This window comes from Apus apus, chromosome 3, assembly GCF_020740795.1.
Source record: "Apus apus isolate bApuApu2 chromosome 3, bApuApu2.pri.cur, whole genome shotgun sequence".
NCBI classification, from domain to species: Eukaryota; Metazoa; Chordata; class Aves; order Apodiformes; family Apodidae; genus Apus; species Apus apus.
The window spans coordinates 75,417,879-75,445,561 of NC_067284.1; the positions used below are offsets into that span (position 1 = coordinate 75,417,879).

Below are 27,683 nucleotides of genomic sequence, written 5' to 3' on the forward strand. Positions count from 1 at the left end.
GATCTCTGTAAAGACAAATCCTTCCAGAAAACTTGTTTTCCATATCCTGCAAATGAAGTTCTTCCTTCTTTTTATCCTAAATATCATGCCTGGGGCCTGGTTTTGCCAGGACAGTGTTGAATATTTTTATTTTTTTTCCATAAAATATCAATTGAGGTTTTCTGAGATAGAAAGAAAGTGAGGAACATTGGCAAAATATTTCAGGTCAGGAAGAACTGAGATGAGGAGAGGACTGACAGTATCCCAAGATCAAAGATATTGGTGTTTCATTAGACTGTTATTTTATTAGCTGCTGAATATTTGTTCCAACCACATGCCGTTATGTTACTAGTCATTTAAATTGAGGATGTCAGAACTTAGGTTAAAATAATAATATGAAATATACTACCAAAATCAAAGCAATTAATCTTTAAATATTGAATTTCTTTCTTGTTCCCAGGATTTTCTCTTATCTATATATAAATACTCAAGGAATTTAGTCCCTACTTAGTAAGACCTTTTTTTCTATTTAAAAATTATTAAATTTATTGAATAATATTATTCGTATTATAAACTTAGTAAAAACCTTTTGCTTTTACCTTTTCATTTTAAAACAATAGTAAATATTATAGATGGTTTAAATGCATCTCATTAATTGAACTTTTAAATCCTTTTGAAGACTGAGAAGTATGTCTTGCAACAGGAATTATGTGTCAGAACAAGAAAATCTTTTTGCTTAGACTCATATTCGTCATTGCAGTGATGGCTGTTGGTGTTCTGGATAGGCTTCATTTACCAATTGCTGAGACAAAATTTCCACACCTGTCTATAATACCTGCCAATGTCAAAAATAATGTTGTTACTGTTTCCTTGTCTTTTTTTTTTTATAATCAAATTTAGAGTGACACAGAATGAATCCAAACATTCTGACTTCCTTGAGGAAGACTGTCATGGTGGTGGTTATAAAACTGATGCATTGAGATTAGTCTGAATTAGAGCTGAATTTGTAGCAGTTTGTAGCCTGTTTTCAGGAACTGAAAAGGATTGTTCACTTTTTCTGTGTTCTGCTGATTATTCTGTGGGAATTGTGTCTGCTGCTAACAAATTACATCAGAAGATGTGTATGTTTGTCATCTGGTCCAACCTCTTCAACAAAGCATCTCTAGCTTCAATTTTAGTTCAGGTTGCTAAGGCACTTGTCCAGCAGAGCTTTGAAAATGTCCAAAGATGGGGATCCCACAACCCATCTAGACACCTGTTCCAGAGCTTAACTGCTCTCACTGTGAAAAATATTTTCCTTATCGCCACTTGGAATTTCCCATCTTGCAACTTGTGACCACTGCCTCTTGTCCTATCACTGTAAGCCTCTAAGGAGAGTCTGAGGCCAGCTCTGTGACATTCCATTGCATAATGGAAGGTGGTAATGTATAGCTTTCTTTTGTCCAGGTTGACAGAAAACAGCTCCATTGGCATCCCCTTGTCCAGGAAGTGATCTAGCCTGCACCAGGTTGATTCTGTCAGACTCACTCCAGTGTCTTTATAGCATCCTTCTACTTGGGAGTCTGAGACTGGATACAGAACTCAAGGCAAAGAGTTTGTTTTATTTGTTGCAAATGTTGATGGTAACTGTTCTATTTGATGAAGCAAAACCAGTGTAGCAGCAGAGGAAGCAGAGTTCTTCGTTATTCTTAGACACAAGACTGCCTGAATTCTCATTAACAATGAACACAGAAACAAATGAAAAGTTCTGTGTCCATAAAGTTTAAAAAGAACAAATGATCTTCACTGGAAATTAAAACAAAATGTAGTCAGAAAAATCAACCACAATAAAACAACCTCAGTCTGCTTTCAACCTCTGTCTGCTGTCACTGGGCTTTATACCACTATTTATATTGTCTCAAATATTCAAGGACAAAGTACTGAATGCTATTTTAAACTGTGGTAACTACCCATAAATTGTCTAGCTCTCACATGAACAATTTCTCACTTGAGGAATGTTAAGTAGATGTAAGCATAACATATCTAGCGATTTAAATGGCATTACTTGCATGAGTTGAGACTTCTGTATCACACCCTTTATTTAGGAATTAGACATCTTTCAGGCATGAGGTATTTGGGTGACAGAAAATGCCAATACACAACTCTCTGATAGCCATTTATTTAAATAGGAGTCTAAAATTAAATTTTAAATGCAAAGTTAATTTCTCATTGTGCATGTTTTTAAATCACCACTAATTATGAGTAACTTAGAAAGTGCAAGTTAACTGATAACTGAATAAGAAAATTTGAGGGGAGGAAACCACATAGCTTTGGCCTCCTTTAAATACTTCCATATAAGAGTCTAGACTAGAAAGACTTGTCCAGTTTCTTCTAATTGATACAAAATTGTGCTGACAGCTTTTGTTTAGAAAGAATATAAGGGAAAAGGCAGGGTCTTTCTAAAGTAGCCCAAAAACCTGATAATCCTCTGAAGCCCCAAGCCTAATGTTGCTTCCTCCCATAATATTAGCATGTCTAAGACCTCACTCTAAATACCTATTTTTCCTTATACTTCTAGACCATCATAGCTGCAGCTCCAGTGTTGCAGCATTTGTTTTTCCACGGCGGTGAAGTCCTTACATGTAATGACCATTTCTTATTAACAATTTTTTTAACCTGAAGTCTGAGGACTTTTTAATTACTGTCTTACCATGGATAAGAGAACTTTTAAAATATTTACCCCTTGATATTTTAAAAAATGAGTGACTTTTTTAAAATCAGTTTCTCCAGGTCTGAAGGACAGAAGAGAAATCATGTTCTAATTAATTTGTCATAAAGCCAAAACTTTTTGTCTTGATCATCTTACATCATCATGTAATCTTTTGTTTAACAGTACTTGGGTTATGAAGCAGCTTTAAGTTTGTGCTGCAAGTCGTCTAATTAAGGAATATTTACTTCAGCTGGCTGCCTTTTTTTTTAATGTGTCTTCTTCCAAAACAAGAGGAATAGTAAAATTAAGAGTATTTCAACTTAATTGGAAAATATAATTTGTAGAATGTATGTTGGGAGTTCATAAAGTATTAGAAGTACTTTTGATACATGCATGTATATTTTAATACTGTAGTGTGTTTAAGCATTTACTCCAGCAAAAAATCTGCATGTAGTTGTCCCACACTTTAGATCTCACCTAAACTTCAGAGAATATTGTAAAAAGTGGTCACTGACTTGAACAAGCTTCGTCTTACTGATATGTTGCAGGTGGAGAACTCTTTCTCAATGTGTTTTCTAAATTTCTGCTGATTATTTAAATATTCTGGTTAGAAAAGTACTAAAATTAGTGTAATTTCTGTCTCCATGATTGTCATTGCAGGAGGTTTCTTGGTAGTACTGTCACAATTATTAATTATGCTACAAAATCTGGGAAATCCCAGATTTCTGGCTTCATGAGCTAAAACTGAAATATTAAGATTCAATTTGTGTAGTTCTGATCCATTTGAATTTGCTGAGTGTGACGTTTTTAGGCCTTTTTTGGCAGTCATGTAACAGAGATCTCCTTCATGTTAGTAACAAGACATGAAGATGGCTCAATATATTAAATGAGATTGAAATATGATTGTTTAGAGAACTACTATATGTGTGTGTTTTCCCAAAAATATAATCTTTTTCTGGAAAACTTGTCTTCACAGAATTTGATGTCTTGGGCAATTTTTTTGAGACTTCTTCACGTTCTCAAGTTCAAGCCAATGACACTTGTCCATACTCAATGGATTTTGTTGTTCACACGTGTGAAGTCCAACATATTGGACTTGCTGCTCATGCACACAACAACTTAGTTTTTTACTTTACACATTTAGATTGATCCATATTTTCCAGATGGGAACATGGCATACCTGGTTTTAAAACAGTAACTGAAACAACAAATTATTTTTTAGAAACTGACTTTTTATATATTTTTCTGCATTTTGTTTGTTTTAAAGCTAAACTGAAATAGCTTTGCAGGTAAAATTGATGCACATTTTACTGTGTAAAGATTCCTTTATGTGGCTTGTGATGAGTACCATTGTCTCATCTTTTTATAAAAGCTACATCTGTCACAAAGTCTTACAAATGCACGCCTGCATGTTTTAGCTGTAAAGAAAAAGAGCTCTCTGAATTTCCTAACCTAATGAAACAAATGTACAAATTTGGACAAGTTTTAGTCTTGATATTTTTAAAACTTATTTTTCTCCATCGTAAGCTTTGCAGCCCTGAGCTTGGTAGTATTAAAAAAAAAGAAGGCCCTCCAGGAGCTCTGACAATCATAACAGGAGTAACTTTGCGAAAATATACCAGAGACAGATTTCTCCAGCAACATTTTAGCTAATCTGTCTGGAAGTAGTCCATGAACTTCTGAACAGGGAGCTATACAACATTGCATAAGTTAATGAAATATCTTTTCAGCAAACCCTGTCCTTGAATTATGTGTCTTTGATGTGTTTTGTTTGAAGTAGTAAAAGAGACAATTTATTCAACAGTCTCTCCTTAGTTATGCCACAACTCAGCTTCCTGGGAGAAAAAAAAAAACACCACAAAATTCTACATATTTTGACAATATTGAGGGGCATGACTGAACCTACCATTTTAGTGTATGATTTTTATATATGCATATTTTAAAGTGTATACCAGACTACCAGCACTAACCAAGTCAACCTCTGTGCTTTCAGATTCTAAATTTAACAAAGGCTTGGGATTTCTGTTCAGGGACTTTGAAGAGCAAAGATGCAGACTTTGCCTGCATGAACTGACATCTTGTGAAGTAGATTCTGCGGAATAGGCAGAAAAGAGCTGCTGATTCTCTAACGCCTTTTCCTGTAGAGAATCAGTTCTGCTTATGTTAGGAACAGCTTTAATTTGCAGATGACAATCTTCAAGGATCCTTTTGCTGGGCACTGTTTAGAAAATACACTCTCTTCTTGTCATCTCATAAATGGTGTTGCCAGCTTTTTTTAGATACCTGATGCAATTATGTGTTGTGATGAAAGGGAGAATGTGTGTGTTTTCTGCTCACTATATGAATTAGTAGCATCTGAGAGACCCTTCAGTTTGTCAAGGGTAATTCTGCAGTGTAGTTTGTTGTTGTTTTTTAAATAACATTTTACAGATGGATAAAGGATTATAAATCTTTCTGTGTTTTTGTTTTTCAAAGGAGTTTGAGCATCATAGGTTGAAAAAGTGCGTATCTTACATTTTCTGAATATTTTGTAAGAAGATATTAATTTAAATTATTTATGATTGATAAAATATTGGTCCACCTACATATTCTTTTACCATTTCAGTGTAAAACTCCTTGGAGCAATGAACAAGAATTAGATTGATAAAGTTTGGTATTTATTTTGGACTTGAAGTTCTTATAAGTGGAAAATGAGCAAAGTATACTTTTAGCAAGTAACATCCTGTAATCCTATTGATTCCAAGAGAACTTCCTTAAAAGAAATGTGAATTAGTAACATCAGTCATAGATTTTATATTATTTAATCAATGTAGACTTTATCACATACAGAAAACTTCAAAATTTTTGCTAACATTCAGAATATTATACCCAGATTGGTGGTTACACATTTTCAGATTAGAAATTTGTTCTTTCATAAGCATATAGGTGTACACATAAGCTTTAATTCTGTTTAGTTCACAAGTTAATTCTTTGCAAACAAGCTGTTCCCATAAAAACTTTTCCTTTTCAGTGTGTATTCCCGCTATCCTTTTCAGGAGATGAGATGACAGCCTTCAGATTGTTTCAAAGCCAAAGGAGCCCTGTCAGTCCTGCTTGAATTCCTAGTCCCTTGTCTTTTATAAAGGTGGCTTTCTTCTTAGATTTAGAAAGGGAATTAATTCTCTATCCTGTCTTTGTGGGGTTGCAATTCACACTTAGAAGGCTGTGCGAGCAGTTTCGCTGATAATATTGATAGTCCTCTTTCTTTACAGTAGGCTTCCTTAGCATTTCAAGGAGGCTTTCCTTAAATTGGCTTGGTTGTATATAAAAAAGATATTTACTTTCATCTAGGATTTCAAAGAACTCAACTGTGGAACCATGATCAGCACTTTCACAGCACATCTATGCAATGAAATATTAATATTACCTACTATTACATTGAACTATGAGAATACATTATTGACATTAAGATGTTCACATTTTCTGAACTTTAAAAGATTTCTGGAACTACTATGCACTGCCAAAAATGTAAGAAATATAGGAATCGAATAACGAAGGAAACTCACTGATTTTTGTAGCTGTTTTGACAATGTATGGTATGTTACATTTTATCCTATGTTCACATGTATGGTAATCCTAATAAACAGTTTTTTGTGAAGGACAGGGACCTCTAGTTAATACTTTGCAGGCACAGTAATTGAAAATATATACCTTTAACAACTTTAAAGAAGAGAAGGAAGAAGAAAACTTAACAACCCAAAAATGCTATATCTGGAGGAGCCAAAGAACAGAGATATACAAAGGAGCAACTGTATTGGGCCCGACCAAAGTTCCATCTAGTTGGATCTAGAGGATGTTATCTCTAACAGAGACTAACAGCTCAGGGTGAATAAACACAACAGTGAGCATGTAGAGCTACTTTCACAGAATTATAGAATCTTAGGAGTTGGAAGGGACCTCTGGAGATCATCTAGTCCAACCCCCCTGACAGAGCAGGATCACCTAGAGTACATCACTCAGGAATGCGTCCAGGTGGGTTTTGAATGTCTCCAGAGAAGGAGACTCCACAACCTCTCTGGGCAGCCTCTTCCAGTGCTCTTGTCACTTTCAGAGTAAAGAAGATTTTTTCTGATGTTTATGCAAAACATCCTATGTTCCAGTTTGCACCCATTGCCCCTTGTCCTATCACTGGTCATCACTGAAAAAAGCTTAACTCCATCTTCTTGACACTCACCCTTTACGTATTTGTAAACGTTGATGAGGTCACCCCTCAGCCTCCCCTTCTGCAAGCTAAAGAGATCCGGCTCCCTCAGCCTTTCCTCATAAGGGAGATGTTTCACTCCCTTAATCACCTTTGTGGCTCTGCGCTGGACTCTTTCAAGCGGTTCCCTGTCCTTCTTGAACTGAGGGGCCCAGAACTGGAAACAATATTCCAGATGCAGCCTCACCAAGGCAGAATAGAGGGGGAGGAGAACCTCCCTTGACCTACTAACCCTTTCTAATACACCCCAGGATGTCACTGGCCTTCTTGGCTTACAAGGGCACATTTCCTACTTTTCCTAGGTATTGTGTTAGCCTCTAGTCATTTGTAGTTTAGGCACTTTCCAATTTCTCTGTTTTTAGTAGTTCTGAGAAATTTTTATTTTCATTAGTTAGTCTAGTCTCTTCTGAAGCCTGTGTGAAATTTTAGTATCGAAAACATCCCATTGCAAAGAGGTTCACAGCTTAACTACGTTTTTAATTAATAATAATTGCTTGTTTTGAACCTGCCATCTCTGAGCTTCTTTTGATATCCTGTACCTTCTGACAACTCATTACTGTCTTCAGTATTCAGAAACTGAGACCCTGGGCACTAGAAATTCCTAAGATAGATAAATGAGGTGTTTTATAATAATAATTGTTTTGATTTTTAACATCTGGAAACAAAAATCTCTATATAATCTGTCTTTGGGCGTTTTGGTCTTTGGGAGCAGATGTTCACTGTAGTTCCTTTCAGCATGTTTCTCTTTTTGTCTCTGACATCCAACTGTAATGGATTAAAATAAGCAATTTGGCAACGACTCAAGCTTTTCAATAAACTTTAGTAAGTTGGAGAACCTTTGCATCTCTGGTGGCGCCAGACCAGCAGCTATCTATACATAGTTGTTTTCCTCTTAAGCAAGGTTTGTTTCCCCCTTTTTTATTTTTTTTTAAATCTTAGCTTATTTATCACTTTTTAAATAAATAAAATGCAGAAGAATAATATTAGCTTTTCTTTAGAAAAATTAGTAGATCCTTAAGCATAGTAAATAAAAAGCAAAGTAAATTTTGCTTCTGATAAATTGCATCAGGAAAATAATTATTTCTTGATTACTTTATTTGTTTTCAAGTACTCTCTTCATATATTTTGTCAGGCAATGCTGTAATTGTAGAACAATTCTGAGAAGGATGAATCCAGGAAACATCTTATAATTGACAGCTGATGAAAGAAAAGAAAAAAGCCTGATAGTCTAATTTGATTTCTTGATTCTATATTCTGCCAGCTGTAGACTCTCATGAGTCTGGTTTGTTGGACATCTGAATATTACAGTCAGTAACTGATTTCACCACTATTTCATTTGTGACTCTAATAGTATTTTATAGTTTTCTTCCATCTTTGTTTGCTATGACAGACAAGTGAATAGTCAAAATAATTTTTATCTCGTTTATAATCAGTCAGTATGAATCATAAAATCTTAGAGCACTTAAAATATTTTTCAAGTTCAGGGCAGTTCATGATAATTAACACAAAATGGAATTGGAAATGTGGAAATAGATTTTTAGTTTCTAACTGTGATATAGTATTTTCTGATAGCAATTAGTAAAGGTATATGTGCAATATTTCTAGATTCTTTAGCTGTAATGTGTTAATGGTCACTATTCCTGACATCTACAGTCTTTCAAGACCCTAAATATCATCCTTGCAAAAAGTTATTAGCCAAAGAAAAAAACCATATTGAATCTAGAATATCTTGCAGTGTATTACGGAATCACTGAAGACAGCTGCTATATATTTAAGAATTAGTGTTAATTATATTTTGTTTCTATATAAAGTTGATAATGGAAAATATGTTATGCCTTATATATTAATTATCTCCCTGATTTTTTTATTCTGTAGTGTTTTGGCAGGATATAATGGTACTATCTTTGCATATGGTCAGACAGGTAGTGGCAAAACTTTTACCATCACAGGAGGAGCAGAACGTTACAGCGATAGAGGCATCATTCCCAGGACTCTATCTTATATTTTTGGTCAATTGCAGAAGGTATGGGACATTGTTTTGTGTTTATTTTTAGTGTCTGGTTTACAAATACTTAACTATATTGCAAAAGACTGCCTTTATAATATTGTTAGAAGAAGCCCTAATAATAATGTTGAAAAAAATATTTAACTGGACATGATACATTATGCAAGATGTTGCCAGTAGTTACAGTGACTTGGTTTGTTGCAGTAGACTGAAAATAATGAACTTCATTGGAGGTTTTTTTGTAGTTTTACAAACCATCCTATATTTAGTTGATGCAACATAGATGCAGATCATGTAGTTGTTTTTTCTTGTCTTAACACTTATATTACCTACACTGTTTTTTTACTGCATGTGTTGCATCTCATTCCTCTGTTGTCTGATTCCTATATAAACCAACATTTTATGAAAGATGGAATGTTACTTTCAGTCTACATAAGTTACTTTATTTCTTTGTGCTTGAGTGGTGCTTAGGAAAAAAAACCACAACACAACAAATGACAAAATAGTCAAATTAATGTGATGCATTATAAAATATTCAGGTAATTATTTTACCTGATGCCTTTATTGTACCTAATGTTACTCATCAGCTAGGGTATATTATAGAATGATTATGCCAAGTACATCTAATTATGATGAAAAGCAATTTTTAAAGTCAGTAATACAAATCCTTGAAAGTATTTGAAAGACAAGAGGTATCCATATTCATTTTCCTTCTCTACTGTTTTCCTTTTAACTCCAGTTATGCATTTGTATGGAATGTTTTTATATGTATATGGTATTAGTAAAAGTCTGATTTACTGAATACGCTTGGATAGAAACATTGTTAGGTAAATTTCTTAACATAATTATGTGTGTATAACATATGAACAAGTAAAGATGTAAATAGTGAAATGACACAGATGATGATGATGATAACTATTATTATTATTATTGTTGTTGCTATTATTGCTTTTATTAATGCATCATTTTCAAAATGAAGAAAAAAGAAAAAATAAAGCACCCTTTGATCTGTTTTTAAAACAGTATCAGGACCTAAGCAGTAGTTAACAATGACTAGAAAAACACTTTAAAACCAAGTAAACTGTATTCTGAAAACCAGTTTTGCATGTGCTTTACATCTGAAACCTCTAGTGGAGAAATAGTCACTACACCCAAATAAGTACTGATTTGGCTTAACCAAAAAGTTGGCCAGTAGTAAATACTTTAAATAGTTATATGATTTCTCTGTCACTTTCCTTTTTCCTCGTCTTTTAGTATTTCTGAATCTTACAGTTCTGTCCCAGCTATTTCTTAATACTGTTCTGTTCATACTTTAAATACTGTGTGGAAGATTTTCCTGCCACAAACAGCAACTGTTGTTTGCATATTGAATTTTATATCGCTTGTAGGGCAAAACGCATCACTTCAGTGTGGTAACTGACCTGAACCAAAGAGCTATAAAATTACTTTTTAGATGAATCCAGTGATGTAAAAATGAATTCTATATTTCAACAATTCTAGCTGAGCCTTCAGAGGTAGGGAGGCAAACAATGCAAACAATGCAAAGTCTCAAAATAGCTTTGTGATTATGAAAAAAAAAAACAAACCCTTGCAGAATTAATAAGCATAATTGTTGCACTTACAAGTTAATCAAGTTGATTGACTGATCTCTGACAGTACCACACTAAATTTGAAGTCTTTTAATCTTACTTTGAATCAAAAAGCCTGCCACGTAGCCTCCTGTGCAAAAAAACCCTGCAAAAACACCAAACAAACAAACAAACAAAGAGAAGTATCATGCGGGCAGAAAGAGAATTGGCAGAATTTGGGAGAAAAGCTGACTGTGATTTAATTGTATGTTTCTTGTGTATATACTGTGCCCCCCGAAAAGATACTCAGAACTTAATTTGCTATCTTATTTTTTTTATTTTATGTACAGAAAACTTGTCATCAGTTCAGTTTTACAGAAGGTAATAGTGACATTTAAAATACTACACCATACTGACACAGTACACCATACTGTCTTAACATCTAAGACCAATAATAGAAACAGAATAAATGCCTATTATTAAAATCCCAAAACTTTAAATTAGCTTGCCTGAAATATTCCTTATTATATCCTTTCATTAATTTTTCTAAGAAGTTAATGATAATTGTCAACTGAAATGCTTCAGAAAATCAAATAAGATGTCAGCAACAAACTTTCGCATTGAATAGAGAAGTTACTTTTAAGTTAGTCCTTCCAGATCTTAAGTCTTCCGATTCATCTGAGAAACAACACTAGCCATCTGATGATATTATGACTAGTGTTCAAGGTATAAGAACTTTCTTCTAAAGGAGGATGTGGGAAGGTGTGTATGTATGTTAGTTTATAACCAAAATATTATATCTTTTTTTCAATTTTATGTCTGTATGCAGTGAAATGATTGAGTAAGGGAAAGAATGTGCCACAAGTAAGCACAATGATGACTATTCATTTTGTTTACAAGAAATTTCATTTTCTTTTACTGTTTGTAATACTGGTATGAGTGAACACAGTCAAGTGTTTTGGTGCTTTTGTAGCTATAGGAGACAAAAGTGAAGAAAGGAAAAGAGGAGTCTAGTGTACTGTTTTTTTCTCATCATTTACTCCACCAAACCTATAACCCAATTAAAATTAATTGTCACATTTTAACAAAGCTCTTTAATTAAACAAATTTAAATGTTATTTGATGTTAACATCAAGTTGTTAAATTGTACTTTTATACTCAGTCATTCAGCTAATACAGGGTACCAATTTTTATTCATAAGGATTTATGTCTCAGCCACATGAACATGATATGGCCAGAGTAAGGGTTAACAGATATTAAGTAATTATCTTGGATCTTTCAAAGTATGGCTTTTAGCTGGTAAATGTACACAGTGTATTGCAGGTGCACAAAAGCTTGCTCTTGTGGGAGTGGAAATTAAATAAATGTCACATTCTCATGTTGCTTTAGACCTTCTACTGCACTCACACAACCTCATGGAGGACACTTGTAGTGGAAAGTTAAGAGATTGATCTTGCAGTTGCCAGCAATGTACAGAGTTAACACTTCAGCATTGTTTTCTGTTACTACTATGTAATAAAACCAAAACAGGATTAAAAATTAGTTTATTTGCTGCCTTCTCAACAGGTAATTTCTGTAAAGATAAAAACATTTGTGTTTCTGTTTTTAGACTGGGTTTTGGATCAAAAGCTCTACTTAATTATGCTGCTCTTGGTGTTTCATCTTTCCGCTTGCCTTTCTTTTCACACCTTTCCCTCGTTTAATTTATTTTTATCTACAGCTGTGCTTTGGAAAGTGCTGAGATAGTGGAGAAGAGTCATTTGACTCTTAACTCTAAGTAGGAGAAAGGAAATTCAGGGACACAAAATATAAGACACTTTTACTTGCAGTGAGACAGTGCAATTTCAAACCAAAGAAACAAAACTTTATACTCAAAATGAGAAACAAATCAACCCCTTTGTTTTTAATAACATCTTCTTTTAACTTATTGTTCAGAAATTCTCCTATTTCCACAGCTTCCTGTTTGAACTGTTCCTTACTACATTCTTTCCATCCATCTGTAGTGTATCTTTTTAAATGGTGTGCCTTGAAGCAGTGAACTGCCATTATCAGTAAAATAAAATAAAACAAACAAACAAACAAACAAACAAAAAACAAGGGAAATAACTATTCATTGAAGATGAGAAGTTAATATCTCAAAGTAGTTTGCAAAGCAACTGCAGTGCATTGGATTATTAAATTGCTACTGTGAGTGTGATATGAGTGCTTTCACAGTGGCTTCATCTACTGAAAAGAAGTGACTAGTTTTCTTTTATTTTGGAAATCGTAGCCCATTATATTGAGGTTTGTGTTGTTTGGATTTGGCTTTGGGGCAGAAGAAAATTCTGTCTGCAAAAAACAGTTGTGTTAAGTTACATTTTGGCAATGTATTATACAGAAAAAATAAGGATTACGGAGAACAGCCAACATCATATACAGTGCTTAAATGTTATGATAAAGAGAGTGGAAAGCAGTCTGTCACTGATGTTTCTAAATGAAGTAGATTTTTTATTATTTTGGGGTTTGTTCCTTGGGGTTTTTTTAAGCATAATCTTCATAATATGAGGGTTTACCTCTTCATCATGACATGATTTTTTTTTTTTTTTTTGTCATAGAAGTGAAAAATGGCATATTGCATGATTCTGCAAGCAGGCTGCCACATCTAAGTGTATGCAGACTTTTCTAGATACAAGGAACCAATAAAAAACCCCAGACTAAACTCACGAGCATGGTGGGGTTTTGGAGGGATTTTTGCTTTGGGGTTTTGTGTGTGTGTGTGTGTGTTTTTGTGGTGGTTTTTTGTTTGCTTGTTTGTTTTCCTTTTTCTTCTTGACCTTTTATGCATGTGGTAACAGAAGACATAAAAGTATCATGAGTTGAAAATGTAAGCCATACCCAAGAAAAGAAGAGACAGAGTAAAGGAGCTATATGAAACATGTAGTGATAAATGTCTCTTCTGGTCTGGCTCTGGCTTCTCATTATAGCTCTTATTTTTTCCTTTTTTTTTTTTTTTTTTTTTTTCCTTTTCTTTTCTTATCCAGGATAGCAGTAAAGTGTATACAACTCATGTTTCCTACTTAGAAATCTACAATGAATGTGGTTATGATTTGCTGGTCCAAAGAGACAAGGCCTCCAGTCTGGAAGATTTACCGTGAGTAACAAAGCTTCTGAGAATCAACAAGAACAATAAAAATACATATACATATTTAACAGGAAGTATTTCCTTGGAACAGTAGAACTCCCTGCTTCTACTTGGACCTCTTCCTGAAATGATAATTATTTTTTGCAGAGTAATCAATTATGAAATAAGGTAAATAACAGATAAAAAAGGCCACAGGGTACTCCAAAGGACACAGAATGGATGATTGGTACTATTGTTTCATTGCTGAGTTGCTGGCACCTGCTAACACTTGGAGAAGGGTAGTAAATAAAGGTTTGCATGTCATGAACATATAAGCCTGGTCAAGTTTTAAACATCTTATGATTTATGGGAAATTAAACCCCTAGTTTATAAGGTCCTTCTGAAAACATAGTTTATAGCCTGTGTTATTATTAAAATAACTTAGCAAAGAGTAAATGTGTGTAACTAAGTAAGTTGTTGAATGCTTGGATTTGCAAAAGCCCTGAAATAATACTGGGAATCATAAACTTTCTCACTTAATATGATGGTGACTGAAACATGTAAATAGCAAGTAAATCACTGCTGATACAAGAGCAGGAAATGTACTGAGAACTGCCAATAGAGAATGAGCACAGAAAATCAATAGAAGTGTATATCAAAATAGCTAATTATATTATTAACATATGAAGCCTATTCTATTAAAAAAAAAAAAAAAGAATTCTTCCAGGTTATGGTAAAAGCTTTAGTTTTATACACAATATGTGGTATCTAGGACGCTTCTCTACAGAAAACTTTCTAGGCTTATCTTTATAAAACAAGCTACTCCTGAGGTAACAAGGGCAACAGATAAAGTAAGACTGGGCTGTAAGCTGGTCTTGTTGCTTCACTTTCTGTATCTGTAAAACTGAACTAAGTTTTATCACTTTATGGCACATTGACACTATAAAGACTATATGTATTTATTGATGTCTTTCATGGTAAAGTTTAGGAATTTAATTTATTTTATTATCTGCTTCCTCTACTATGCAAATAAAAATTTTGAATGAGAGACTGATTTGGCTAATTATTTCATTTTTGTGCCCATTTTTACAGGTGCAGATTTTTTTGCAGTTGTGTGTAAAAAATAGTATGATATTTGCAGTTTTATTCACTTTATTAAAGTTAATGCTCTGAAACTATTCAAGGTTATTTAGTTATTAATGTAATTTATTAAGTTATTTGCAATATATTATTTGAACTCATTCCATTTATGCATTTATATAAATTTAATTTATTCAATTGATCTAAATTGAATTTGATTGCAGCTTTTTTTGAAACAGTTACTTGGGGGTCATAGGCACTGGAAAATGTGTCGCTTTTTAAGACTAGATTCTAAATGTTTACTAATAATTGAGAATTTTATAACCTTGAAATTTGTTTATGTATGATAATTCAATTAAGCTAATTAATAGCTCCTTATTAGGTCTAAGTCTATTTTTAAAAAGCAAAAGTTATCAGATAATTTGATTGTGAATTAGGGATGAAACACACTTTGGTAATCCTAATTACCTGTAAACCTCTGGAGTGTGTAAAAGTATTTAATTAATAAAATATTTTTTGCTTGATTTTGAAAATAATAATTTACAGATGCAAAATTTAAAAATATATATAGTGACACTGAGCTAAAAAGGGAGTACAAATTGCAGGACAGGGTAGTTATTACAATTAACCATACTTTAGTTACTTGTTTTATTTTTACAAATGACAAAGTATTAACTACACATAAAGTAAATAGTAGTCACATATTTTAAAATGTATCAACTGTTTATTACCTAATATATATTTCATTTTTCTAAGAATTTTATGTGCTTAAGACTTTTTAAGATTGCTGATACTCTCCCAAGTATGTAAGGTGGACAAGAAAAGTGTTAAAGAAATGTCTCATTTTAGAAGAGTAAACAAAAGATTTGTTAGCCTCATAAAGTATGCAGATTGATTCAGAACAATATTGTTATTCATACTTCTGCGAAAGAAAGGGGATGCAGTTTTAATCAGAGATATACTTCTGCCCAGCAAACTCTGTGTTAATGGCTTTACGTTATCAGTACTCAGTGGAAAGAATAAGCACAGAGTGATGACATTCAAGTGGTAGAAGTTATGAAAAGCACACAACAGACACTTCTTGATAGTACTTGAAAAATGAGACATTAACATCGTATTTAATGTTTAAAGCAAAGTGAATAACAATAATTTTTTAGACAGTTGCCCACTGCATCTAGTCACTGCATGATTAGGTATGGAAGCCCAGATCCTGAAGTCTGTGTTTTGTATGTAGCCATCCTTTGCATACCATAGAATCATAGAATCATAGGGGTTGGAAGGGACCTCTGAAGATCATTGAGTCCAGCCTCCCTGCTGAAGCAGGAACACCTAGGGCAGATCACACAAGGACACATCCAGATGGTCTTGAAAGTCTCCTGAGAAAGAGACTCCACAGCCTCTCTGGGCAGCCTGTTGCAGTGCTCCATCACCCTCACAGTAAAGAAGGTTTTCCTCATGTTGAGGTGGAACTTCCTGTGTTGTAGCTTGGTGCCATTTCACCTCATCTTATCACAGGGCACAACTGAAAATGCACTGACAATACACTCTTGACATCCACCCTTCAGATATTTATAGACATTAATAACGTCCCCTCTTTGTCTAGTCTTCTCCAGACTAAAAAGCCCCAGGTCTCTTAGCCATTCCTCATGAGCAGGTGTTCCAGTCCCTTAGTCATCCCTGTAGCTCTCCATTGGACTCTTTCCAGCATATCCCTATCCCTCTTGAACTGGGGAGCTCAGAACTGGACACGATACTCTAGGTGGGATCTCACCAGGGCAGAGTAGAGGGGAAGGAGAACCTCCCTTGACCTGATGGCCACTTTGTTCTTAATACATCCTGAGATACTATTGGCTCTCTTGGCCAAAAGGGCACATTGCTGTCCCATGGATAACTTGTTGTCCACCAGGACCCCAAGGTCCATCTCCATGGGGCTGCTTTCTAGCAGGTCAATCCCTAATCTCTACTGGTGCATGGTGTTTTTTCTCCCCAGGTGCAGGACTCTACACATATTCTCATTGAACCTCATTAAATGCATCTTTGCCCAGCTCTCCAGTCTTGTCTAGATCTCACTGAGTGGCCGTGCAACCTTCAGGTGTATCAGCCAATCCTCTCAGCTTTGTATCATCAGCAAACTTGCTGAGGATACACTATGTCCCCTCATCCAGGATACTGATGAAGATTTTGAGTAAGACTGGGCCTAGTATTGACCCCTGGTAAACATATTCTCTAGGCTATTAAATTTTCATCTTAATACTGCTAAACCATTTCATTAGAGTCTGCCAGATGAGAAGGAAAGAGGCTCTCACAAAAAAATCTCTAATTTTCTGGAAATAAATTACTGACAAATATGTGAATGCAGTTCATGTATGTATGTCTACCTATATGTATATGTATGTAGATTCACATAGAAAATTACATAATTATTTATGTATGCGTATTTAGTTACCATTTGTTTATAAATCTATACATAAATGTGTATCATGTTTCTAAGAGGTACAAATACTTATGTATCAACTAAATTTGATTTTGGAAATGCACTGAACTTTTATTTTCACAGGAAAAACACATTTATCATAGTATTTATTTGTAATTATATTACACGTTAGCCCATAAAAAATATTATTTGATATACCTTAATGTTTCATATGCATTATGTATAAGTTTACAATTGTAACTTGTTTTGCTTATGCAGAACTGATTGTCTCAATGATGTGACACTGTAGCTGAAACACAGCACATGCAGATGCAAAGACATTCAAAGAATGAAGAACTATTGTTATAAAATATAGCTGGTACAAGGCTATTTGAATTCTTACTGCCATCTCTTGTTTTTATAAAAGATTTGCAGGACTGTTCAAATTAGCAAAATTTTACTGATGCTTTTCATGTGTTATGAAGTTGTGCAAGATGCTTTCTCCTCTAGCAGGTTCTGTCTACAGTCTATGTGTAATTTATGGCTCCATTATACTGAATCAAATCAATTTAATGTAGTTATAGTCTATCCGTGCAAAGTCTTCCTAATTAGTTTAATTTATTAAGATATTATTTATTTATTAACTAGTATTCTTTACTAAGAACTAAGCATTTTCTTGGCATTAGACAATAACACAAAAATAAAGACTGAGGTTATAGAACCATTAGCCATAGATTAAGTCAGGACAGGCGTTAAGTTACTGCATTACCCGTCCAAACTACAGCAGGTGACACTCTTGCATGTAGAGGCGAACTAAAATTAGTGGGGTTTTACCTCAAAATGGCAGTTTTTAAAGAGCAGTAGTTGAGGAGCTACTTGACAAAGAGCTCAGACAACCATTAATCAGGAGTGATATGTTCGGGGGAAAATGTAAACTAGACTGCCAGCTAACATAAGTGATTCCGTCATTTTATGTAAAGATTCTTTAAAGTTCTCTTTGGTAGGGAAATGTATAGGATTTAGTATCATGTTGGCTGACTTAAAAAAACAACCAACCAAAAAAACCCCAAAAAAACCCCAACCAACCAAACATAAACAGCTTATAATCCAGACATGTGAAGTTTATTTAAGAACAAGAAGGAAGACACTTTAAGCTAAGAGCCAATTAATTTCAAATGTCAACAATGATACCTATATCAATATATATTAGTTATGTCCATAACTGTTACGTTCCATGGTGTCAGGGTAAATATATGTATATATTTTTTTTTTAATCTGTAAATTAATATTGGTTAACTATCTCAAATTAGTTTATATTCTAAACCAACTAATATGGTAATTCCTGTGCTGCATATCAAAAAAGAAGAAAAACAAGCAAAACAAAACCAAACTTGAAGTAATCTAAAGGAATAATTTTCAATATATAGGAAATATATTTTACGGTCTGATTTTTTTTAATACAAATGCACCTGTTGTCCATCTCCAGGCTCAGCAGTGTTAATGTCAGCCCTTCCCCCTTTCAATGGCTGAACTGTTTCCCACAATAGATTACATATTTGGTTCAGCCATTGAAAAGGGGAAGGGCTGACATTAACACTGGCCACCATCCACAGATCTTCAGAACTAAATTTTCAGTGTTCTGAGAACTACCAGTATTTTAAAATTTCTAAGTCTAATAATAATAGCTCACTCTTTCATGTGAAATGCATCCTTTCAAAATGAAGTTTTCGGTGTGTTACTACTAAATATGAAAGATTAGAATAATCTTAAGATTTGTAAACTTAAGCTTTCCTCTTTTTTCATGAGGAATGAGCTGACAACTATTCTGAATAATTCCTTCAAAGATTATGTTTTGTTCATTACAGTTCTAACAAATTACACTTTAAATGTGCAAAATAATTTTGGCATACATTATGTATTTTTTATTCCCATCCAGATTTTATGTTGATTTGTTTCCTGAAAACCAGTAGGGAGAAATCAGTGAAATTTTTCTAAGGTGACTTTTCTAAAGACATAGATGAGTAAATTAACTCAGTTAAGATTATTGCTGTGCTATTCAAGGCAACTTTACATTTAAAATCAGTGTATTATTTAACAAACATTTTTTGTGAGTGAAAGTATTGCAGTTGCCTGTAAATTCTAACAGATCTTGTATGATTATTTGTACATAAAAAACCAATCTCACTGTTTCGGTTCCAACTCCTTGCTCTGCATGACAGGGTAGGGGGGAAAGAGAGCTAGTGCAGGGCTCTTACCAGATCTCAGTATGAAAGGCTCAACAACAAATGGCTTAGTAAAGTATCTGCTTTAATAATGCAGAATAAGAAGGTGGCAAGTAAATCTTAAACCCCGTCAGATGCAGGGGACCACATGTTCATGCAGCATTGGATGGAGCCTGAATGAATTTCCCCATGGTACACAGTGCAGAGCAACACAGATCCTGTCCTTGGAGAGAAGCTCTCTCTCTCTTATGGTCATTCTAACTTCCTTAGAAGAAAAAAGCTCCATTTCTAAAAGGTGTTCTCATTAATACTTTTTGCAGCACTTTTTGATAGAGGCAGGGCCACGTAGGTGTTGTAATGATCACGAGGGAGCTGCCCACAGGCTCTTGTATTGCAGTGATCTGGCTGAATTTATCCTGCAGCCAAGGAGTCTGTGCAGCACAATACAAACCTGAATGCCATGCTGTGCATGCAGCACAGCACAGGCTGTGCCTGCTCCGGTTAAATGTAACGTGGATCACTAATCCCTAAATGTCCCGCAGTCTCTCAGTCAGTATCAATAGACTCCTATGTCCATAAAACGTAGAACAAGAAAACTGCATTTTTCTTGTCTTACATGTAAAATTCATTGGAGACAGTAGTAAGGATTTCCTGTTACAATATGTCGTGTCAAGAGAATAGCCTGCACCAATACTTACTCATAGTTCTGTAATGTCTCACAAGCTAAGGAAATTATGCACTAGGTCTATAATCCAGTGGAAAATCTAATCTCTGTGCCATTGAAAGCTGTTCTGGTGCCTGAATAACTTTGTAACCTTGCCTCTGGAAGAGGTGTTCACTTTGTCCTCAGATGTGGTATTCAGGAAGCTATACATCTAAAAGATAATTTTTTTGGATGATGCATAAAATTTAGATCTTGGCCATTCTTTCTTAAAAAATGAAATCTCTTTGCAACTTTACACAAAGATTAGCTGTAATTATCCATTAGTTTATTCTGTTCTTCTGGACACACTCCAAGATGCACGTTTGCTGCTTTTCTGTTCTATCTTTTTCCTAAATTTGTTATTGACTTTATATTCATGCTGAAGTATCACAGAATCATGGAATGTTAGGGACTGGAAAAGACCTCAAAAGATCATCTAGTCCAACCCCTCCTGACCGAGCAGGATCACCAAGAGTAGCTCACACAAGAACGCATCCAGGCAGGTTTTGAATGTCTCCAGAGAAGGAGACTCCACAACCTCTCTGGGCAGCCTGTTCCAGTGCTCTGTCACTCTCACAGTAAAGAAGTTTTTTCTGATGTTTACATGGAATCTCCTATGTTCCAGATTGCACCCATTACCCCTTGTCCTATCACTGGACATCACTGTTAGTAGTATCATTATATTCTGCTAATGCATTGTCATAGAAGATATGTATCCTCACGTATGATTTGCTTACATAATTACAATTAAAATTTAAGTGTTTGTAAAGTTCCTGAGATTATTTTAGATTTCTTCAGTTCTAACCCTTAGAGACAGATATAATCACAAGCAACTTGATTTTTAAAATCTCCATTTGCTTTCCAAAATCATTTAAGTTGTTTTTATTTATATTACAAAAATTAATGAGTTGGTATTAGTTAATCAAAGGAAGCTTTAACCTCATTGTTTGTCAATAAGACGAATTTCATAAATGGAAACATTCATTGTCTAAGGCTCTATTGCATTGATGGCAGCTCAGCTGATGCAGGAAAGGGCCTGAGTTAATAACAATATTTTAAAAGCTGATCCCATCCTACAGGTTTCCTAGTCATCTATGAATTCCATCCATCAAGCCAAATGGAAAAGATTCTTTGTTTATAAAGAAAACAAAATTTTGTCTCTGCCTTCTTTCAGTCAGAATGGATAACTTATCAGAGCTTTTACACTTCAAGATCCAAGTTAGGGTGATGAAATTTAAAGATACCACTAGTACAGAGAATGTTCTGTACAAATCTATAATCAGATTATACAGTAACTTTATACCAGTATAAAATAAATAATTTTGTTGTCATTTTGGAACATGTCCTTCTGAGGAAGTTTTGACAGATGCCTCTCAAGATGTGCAAACTTAGACTTTCATCTGGAAATCTTCCTAATAACTGCAAGGCCACCGTATAGGAAGCTCTCACTGGTTTGTGATGTCGCCACTGTCTCTTTTCTGATATAATAGTCCTCCAGAGCTTTTAATCCAAACTAATATCTTGTTGTCTAGAAAATATTTATAACCACTGGTCAAAGTATAATCTGAAAAGATACTTAAAATTTTAAATACCATGCCAACTGTGCATGGTAAAACAAGATTGTTTTCCTAAACTATAAAAGATAATGCTTAACATGCAATTTCAAAAGACTACAATTAGTCAAAGCATCATCCTGTAATCAGATCCACTCTGGGCTTTAGTGTGTGATGCACGCACAGATGCAATTGCCGACAGAATACAACTTGACATTGTCAAAACACTGTTACCCAACAGCAGAATTATGCTTTTGAGTTTGTGCCCTCAATAGGGGAAGCAGTGTTTTGTCCCTGTGCGCATGCTGTCGTACCCTACCACACAAAAATAAGGCTGTAAGTGGAAGGCATACTTGAAAAAACAGTTGTTATGACTATTAAAGAAGCATTGTGTGTACTTTTTCATGTACTTTTCTTCTTGAAAATAGTGAGGGTATTGCAATGTGTTCGAATTACTTCTGTATACCCATTCCAGTGTTTTAAGCATCAGAGAGTGAACTACTTCTCTAATACTTAAGAGTAATAGTGTGGAATGCTGCTCAATTTGATTTATCAGTTTTGGAAGAAAAAAAAACAAGAAAAGAAAAGCAGAACTAACCTTAACCTGTGTGGTTTTGGGGTAATTAACAGGCAAGATCTGGAGTCAAAAACTCAAGCCCCATACTCCCTCTTGTGGTTAACATGGAAGAATATGGATAAAATAGATAATAAATACACACACATGCATACATGTGTATACAAATATACATATATGTGTAGTGTATAGTAACAAGGGGAAAAACTAATGTTTGGGGTTTTTTTAAACCTCCTAACTTCTAAAAAAATTCTAATTTGCTTATGGTAAATTGTCTCAGAACATGTAAATCACCCCAAAGAACATGTCGTTCATCCTCAGCATTAGTGTACTTCAAATTTAATAGTGTTCATTTGGGGAGTTTTCAAAATCCAGTGATGCAACTACTTAGCTTTCCTGTTGCATGCTAGAGAAGGTCTTAACTGAGGAGATGGCTACTTAGTAAAGCCCATAAAGCTTAACTGTCAGTAGCCTGATCAAAATAACTTCTTATGTAAAAGGACAATTTATGGAAGAGTAGCTCTCCTGGGGCTTTTGATATCCTTGCTAGTTCCATCTAACTTCCTTTTTTCAAACTTTAGGCCTTAAAGTAGTACAACTAAGAGCATTTCTAACTTCAGTCCAAATAAATGACAATATTCTGTTTGCTTGTCTTTAATTAAAGGAAGGGGTAATTTACACTTGTAGTTATTGCCATTTGAGAAGAATGAAAAGAGAAATAATTTTGACAAATGCAAAGTTATTAAAATCACATTGACTACAGATGTGTTGGTTCTGAAATATTCCATATCTATCTGTTCATCAAGCTTATGGTATGCTTTTTGTATCATTTGTGCTTTAATAGTTGTGGCAATGGCAAACAAACCTGTACTTGTTATTTGTTTGTAAAGATTCCTCTAACCTCTTGCTCTTAAGATTTTATTACATGTCATGTAAAAAAATCCCAAAGCTTTATTTGATAGTTTTAGATTTTATATATTCCTTTTCTACGTGGGGGTTTATAATAAAGGAGTAGAAAGGAGATGACTTGCCTTGTTTACTCTTAATATTTTAAGTTATTTTATTATGATTGGTTTGGGGTTTCAGATGTCATATTTTAGGCACAATTGAAATGAAACTATGGAACAAAGATCACCTTACAACAATTCTGGTTTTCTCTTTGTTTTGTTTTGTGGTTTTTTTTCATGTAGAAAAGTGACAATAATGGAAGACGCAGATCAGAACATTCATCTGAAAAACTTGTCTCTTCAGCGAGCCACTAATGAGGAGGAAGCCTTAAACTTGCTCTTCTTGGGAGACACCAACAGAATGATTGCTGAGGTTAGAATTGCTGCTACGCATCTTACTTAACACTACCAGAGCTAAAATGGTGATTAATTTCTCCACATAAGATGTATAGTTTGGAAGCTAATAAGTTTGGAGATAAATGAGTATGTATCTTCTTTCTAAGTATATTTCCACAGTGAAATTAAGTAAGCATTGCTCTGATTATAGCTTTTACTCTGTAAAGAGCTTTCTGTTTTTCCTTACTGAACCTCATTGGTGATTGTTGATTTCATAACTTACTGCAATTAAAAGAAGTAAGAAAGGAATTTTTTTCATAAGCCATAGACTGACTTTTGAATGTGACATGTATCAACATATGTACACATTTAAAGGTTAGAAAACATGGCCTTACAGAGCACTGTCAAACAATCATACAGAAGTAATAAATTGCCTTTAAAGTAGTTACAGTAAGAGTTAGCAGTCCTCTCTTTTTTCTTCTTATTGCATAAACATTTGGTGTTATATGTAAAAAAAGAAATGGCAATGTGAAGCACATTCAAGTAAATATTTGCCAGTATGCTAAGACAAGAGTGTTTTTACTGATTATAGAAAACTCACATGAAATTGTTTCCATATCTAGTTAAGAAAATCTGCGGGTTTTTTTTCTTTCCTTATCTTTGTATTTGGAAATGGAATGTAAACATTAAAAGTGTATTGTATAATGTGAGCACTGACGGTGTGTCTTTACTACAACACAGCTAATTATATTTTAGAAAATTGTAGGGTTTCTTCCTCTCTCTGATGAAGAAGATACATAATAAATCCATTAAGAGAAAGATATTTGAAGTATATTAAATAGTCAGTTCTCTGTGCCTCCTAGCTGACTATGTACACCTGGGAACAGGGAAAGAAGGATTTGATTGCAAAATATGAACATGCAAAAAACTGATTTGTTCTCTGTTTCTCAAGGGAGACTGTTTCAGCAATGACATTTTGAGAGGCACAAAAATGTAAAGGCAAGAGATAATCAAGCTGTACTTAAGGGCTGTTAATAAGAATGTTGAGGCAAGGAACCCTTTAAAGATATTGAAAAGGAAAAACATACAATTTGAGGAGATTAAATGAAAAAGTGTAATAAAGGAGACAAAAAGATGACACTGAGTTCAAAAGCCTGAAAAGCTATTGTGGTAGTTGATAATGAGAACAGAAAAATAAAGTTCATTGCATGGAGAAAGATCTTTAGGAAATCTCTGATCAGTTCTAGAGGAGCTGTGTACAAAAATGAGACATGATATTTAAGTGGTGTCATAAATCATCAATTGCAAAGGGCAACAGTGTTACATATTTGGAAAATGTTGCCTAAAGAGAAAATATATCCCAAATGCTGAAAGTCATGAACAAATAACAGAACTAATGAAGATAATAATTCATTAAATGTCAAGAGGAAGTAATGCTCAGTAAAACTAAAATAATTCTTAGTAGGTCAGACCAAAGACATGTCTACTTCAGTTTCCTGTTTTGAACAGTGGCCAATAGCAAATATATAGAGATGAGTAAAAGATACACCAAGTAAATAATTATTAATATAAATATATATATTTCCTAATCTTAATTGGTTTGTATTTCAGACTGTTTTTAACTGATAACTTCTTTTGTATTTTTGCTTTACATGAATTTGCCTAGATGCTTTTTTTAACCCCAGTAAATGTTTATAAAAAATCTTGTGTGACACAAATATTCCATAATTTAACTTTCTTGTGTAAATTAAAATTTCCTTTAGTTTATTTCTTAATCTACAACTTGGTAGTTTTATTTTGGGCATGCTAGAAAACATGAGAATGAAACAGTAGACAATTCACTAATCTGAGTGGCTTGGGTTAGGAAATATTGTGCCATTGTCATTTCTGCTGCTTTTGCCACAGCAAGAGCTTTTTGTTGAAGGAATAGTATAAAGTTATTGTTTTAGGTTTGTTTTTTTTTAATCAAAGAATACTTTAAAAAAATACAGGGAATACTTAGAATCATAGAATCACAGAATATGCTGAGTTGGAAGGGACCCACCAGGATCATCAAGTCCAACTCCTGTCCCTGTGTAGGGCACCCCAAGAATCATACCATGTGCCTGAGAGCATCACCCAAATGCCTCTTGAACTCAGGCAGGCTTGGTGCTGTGACCACTTCCCTGGGGAGCTTGTTCCAGTGCTCAACCACCCTCTGGGTGAAAAACCTTTTCCTGATATCTAAGCTAAACCTCCCTTGATTCAGCTTCCTGCCATTTCCCTGAGTCCCGTCACTGGTCACAGGAGTGAAGAGATCAGTACCTGCCCCATCTCTTCCCCCTGTCACAAAGCCATAGACTGCAATGAGGTCACCCCTCAGCCTCCTCTTCTCCAAGCTGAACAACCCAAGTAACTTTAGCCACTCCTCATAAGTCATCCTTTCCAGACCCTTCACCATCCTTGTGTCTCTCCTTTGGACACTCTCCAATAATTGATGTCTTTTTTATATTGTGGTGCCCAAAACTGCACACAGTACTCAAGGTGAGGCCGCACCAGTGCAGAGTAGAGTGGGACAGTCACCTCCCTTGTCTGGCTGGCAATTCTCTGCTTGATGCACCCCAGGACACAGTTGGCCTTCCTGGCTGCCAGGGCACTTGCTTGAAAATTGCAGCAATATTTACTTTGCTTAATCTAAATGCTACTATGATTCGTAAAACTTCAAATGAGGTGGATTTCATTGTAGAAGTTGTTGGGTTTATTTGATATCTCAGACATTGTTCCTTTGCAATCACAGCAGGTATGTTGCAGTACAGTTCAGTGAGCTTACTGAACTTTCTCTTAGGTATTACAGAATTTATCACCCATTATCATTAAGCATTTTTGGCTTTAGTTGACTGTTGTATTTTATATGATGACTTAACAGAATGAGAAAATAGTGTTTGCAGAAATGAGGGATTAGTGTAGATGTCTAGGAAAAAGGACTTATAACATCAACCATAACTTCTTCTACAGAGATCCATATTTCTAAACCTTAATTGAATTATGATAACACTTCTTGATCTCAAAAATTAAGACCTCTTTTGAGTAAACTTTAAAAGATCCAAGATGAACCAACATAAGGAGAGTAATCATATTAAAAATATTCTAAAAGCTACATTCATTCATTCATTCATTAAATATCAGGGAATGTTTATAACTGAATATTTCTTTCCCATGCATAACTGTAGCTCATGAGAATGAAAAACAGAGGAAGCTAACCTACTTTGTGCAGTATTGGTTTATAGGTCAGTATAGGACCAATCCCTGCTCTACTTTTGACAAGTACAAGTTGTCTAAGTGGTAAGATGGGAGAAATCTGTGCACGAGCACTTCATAAAGTAAAAAATCAAATAAGAAGTTTTTGTCTCTATGTTTTGCCAGGGAGAAATGTGTAGAGAACAAACCCAAATAAGTTGTTCTTTTATTGGCAGCTATATTTTGTTTGTTTGTTTTTAACATAAAACACAATTTCTTGTTACATTTGAAAGCAGAAGAATCTCAGCAACAGGTTATTAAAAAAATAATAAATATTTATTTTCAGTATTTTATTTTTCTAAGCCAACTTTATGCTATAGGTATCTCAAACACATACAAACAAGAGATTCCAAAATCTAATACGCACATATGACACAAGTTGTAGCAGCAGTATCTGAAAGCTCATGTATATAAATAGGTGGCTATTTAGGTAGTGTTCCCAAACTATTTTATTTTGACAGATATGCTACTAATATTTCTTCAGCTGAAGTGGTCTTTTATAAATTCTTGTGATAGGAATCTCTTGTGACCCCTGTCCTTTGAAATAATATGCCTGAACCTCTGTGATTTAGAGAATTCTTAGTACTTTTTTAGTATTTCTCTAAAAATACCAAAGTAAGGTAGACCCAGTAGCTTCCCAAGGACATGCATCCATTTCAAAACTGTAAAATCTTTGTGAGATTGATACCTCTTAACAATGCAGTTGCATGTACATTTAGCATTGTTTTTCCTCTGATGAAAAATTACTTCATTTTAACAAGGAATTAAGTGTTTTAGTGCATGATTTTATACCTACAATAGCCCATTGTTTAAATTTGGAAAACGGTGCATACTACACAGTATTTTTTGAATCATTTAAAATGTTTGAAGTATACATGTAGGCTTTTGCAAATGTTTAAATGTGTTTACTTCAAGAAAGAGTGAAACATTTAAAGATAGTTGTGGGGACTGACCTGTGACCTCTGAATTAGACTCATTCCCTTTGTATTTGTTTTTAT

At 34.3% G+C, this 27,683-nt stretch overlaps 1 protein-coding gene across 1 annotated transcript in view; it reads left to right on the forward strand.

Moving 5' to 3' along the window:
* KIF6 (kinesin family member 6) overlaps positions 1-27,683 on the forward strand; it is a 157,364-nt gene that overhangs the window by 11,714 nt on the left and 117,967 nt on the right. Inside the window, exons 4-6 of the mRNA XM_051613336.1 lie at positions 8,784-8,931; positions 13,502-13,611; positions 23,317-23,446. Coding sequence (XP_051469296.1) covers positions 8,784-8,931; positions 13,502-13,611; positions 23,317-23,446 — 388 coding nt within the window. The remainder of the gene's footprint in view (positions 1-8,783; positions 8,932-13,501; positions 13,612-23,316; positions 23,447-27,683) is intronic.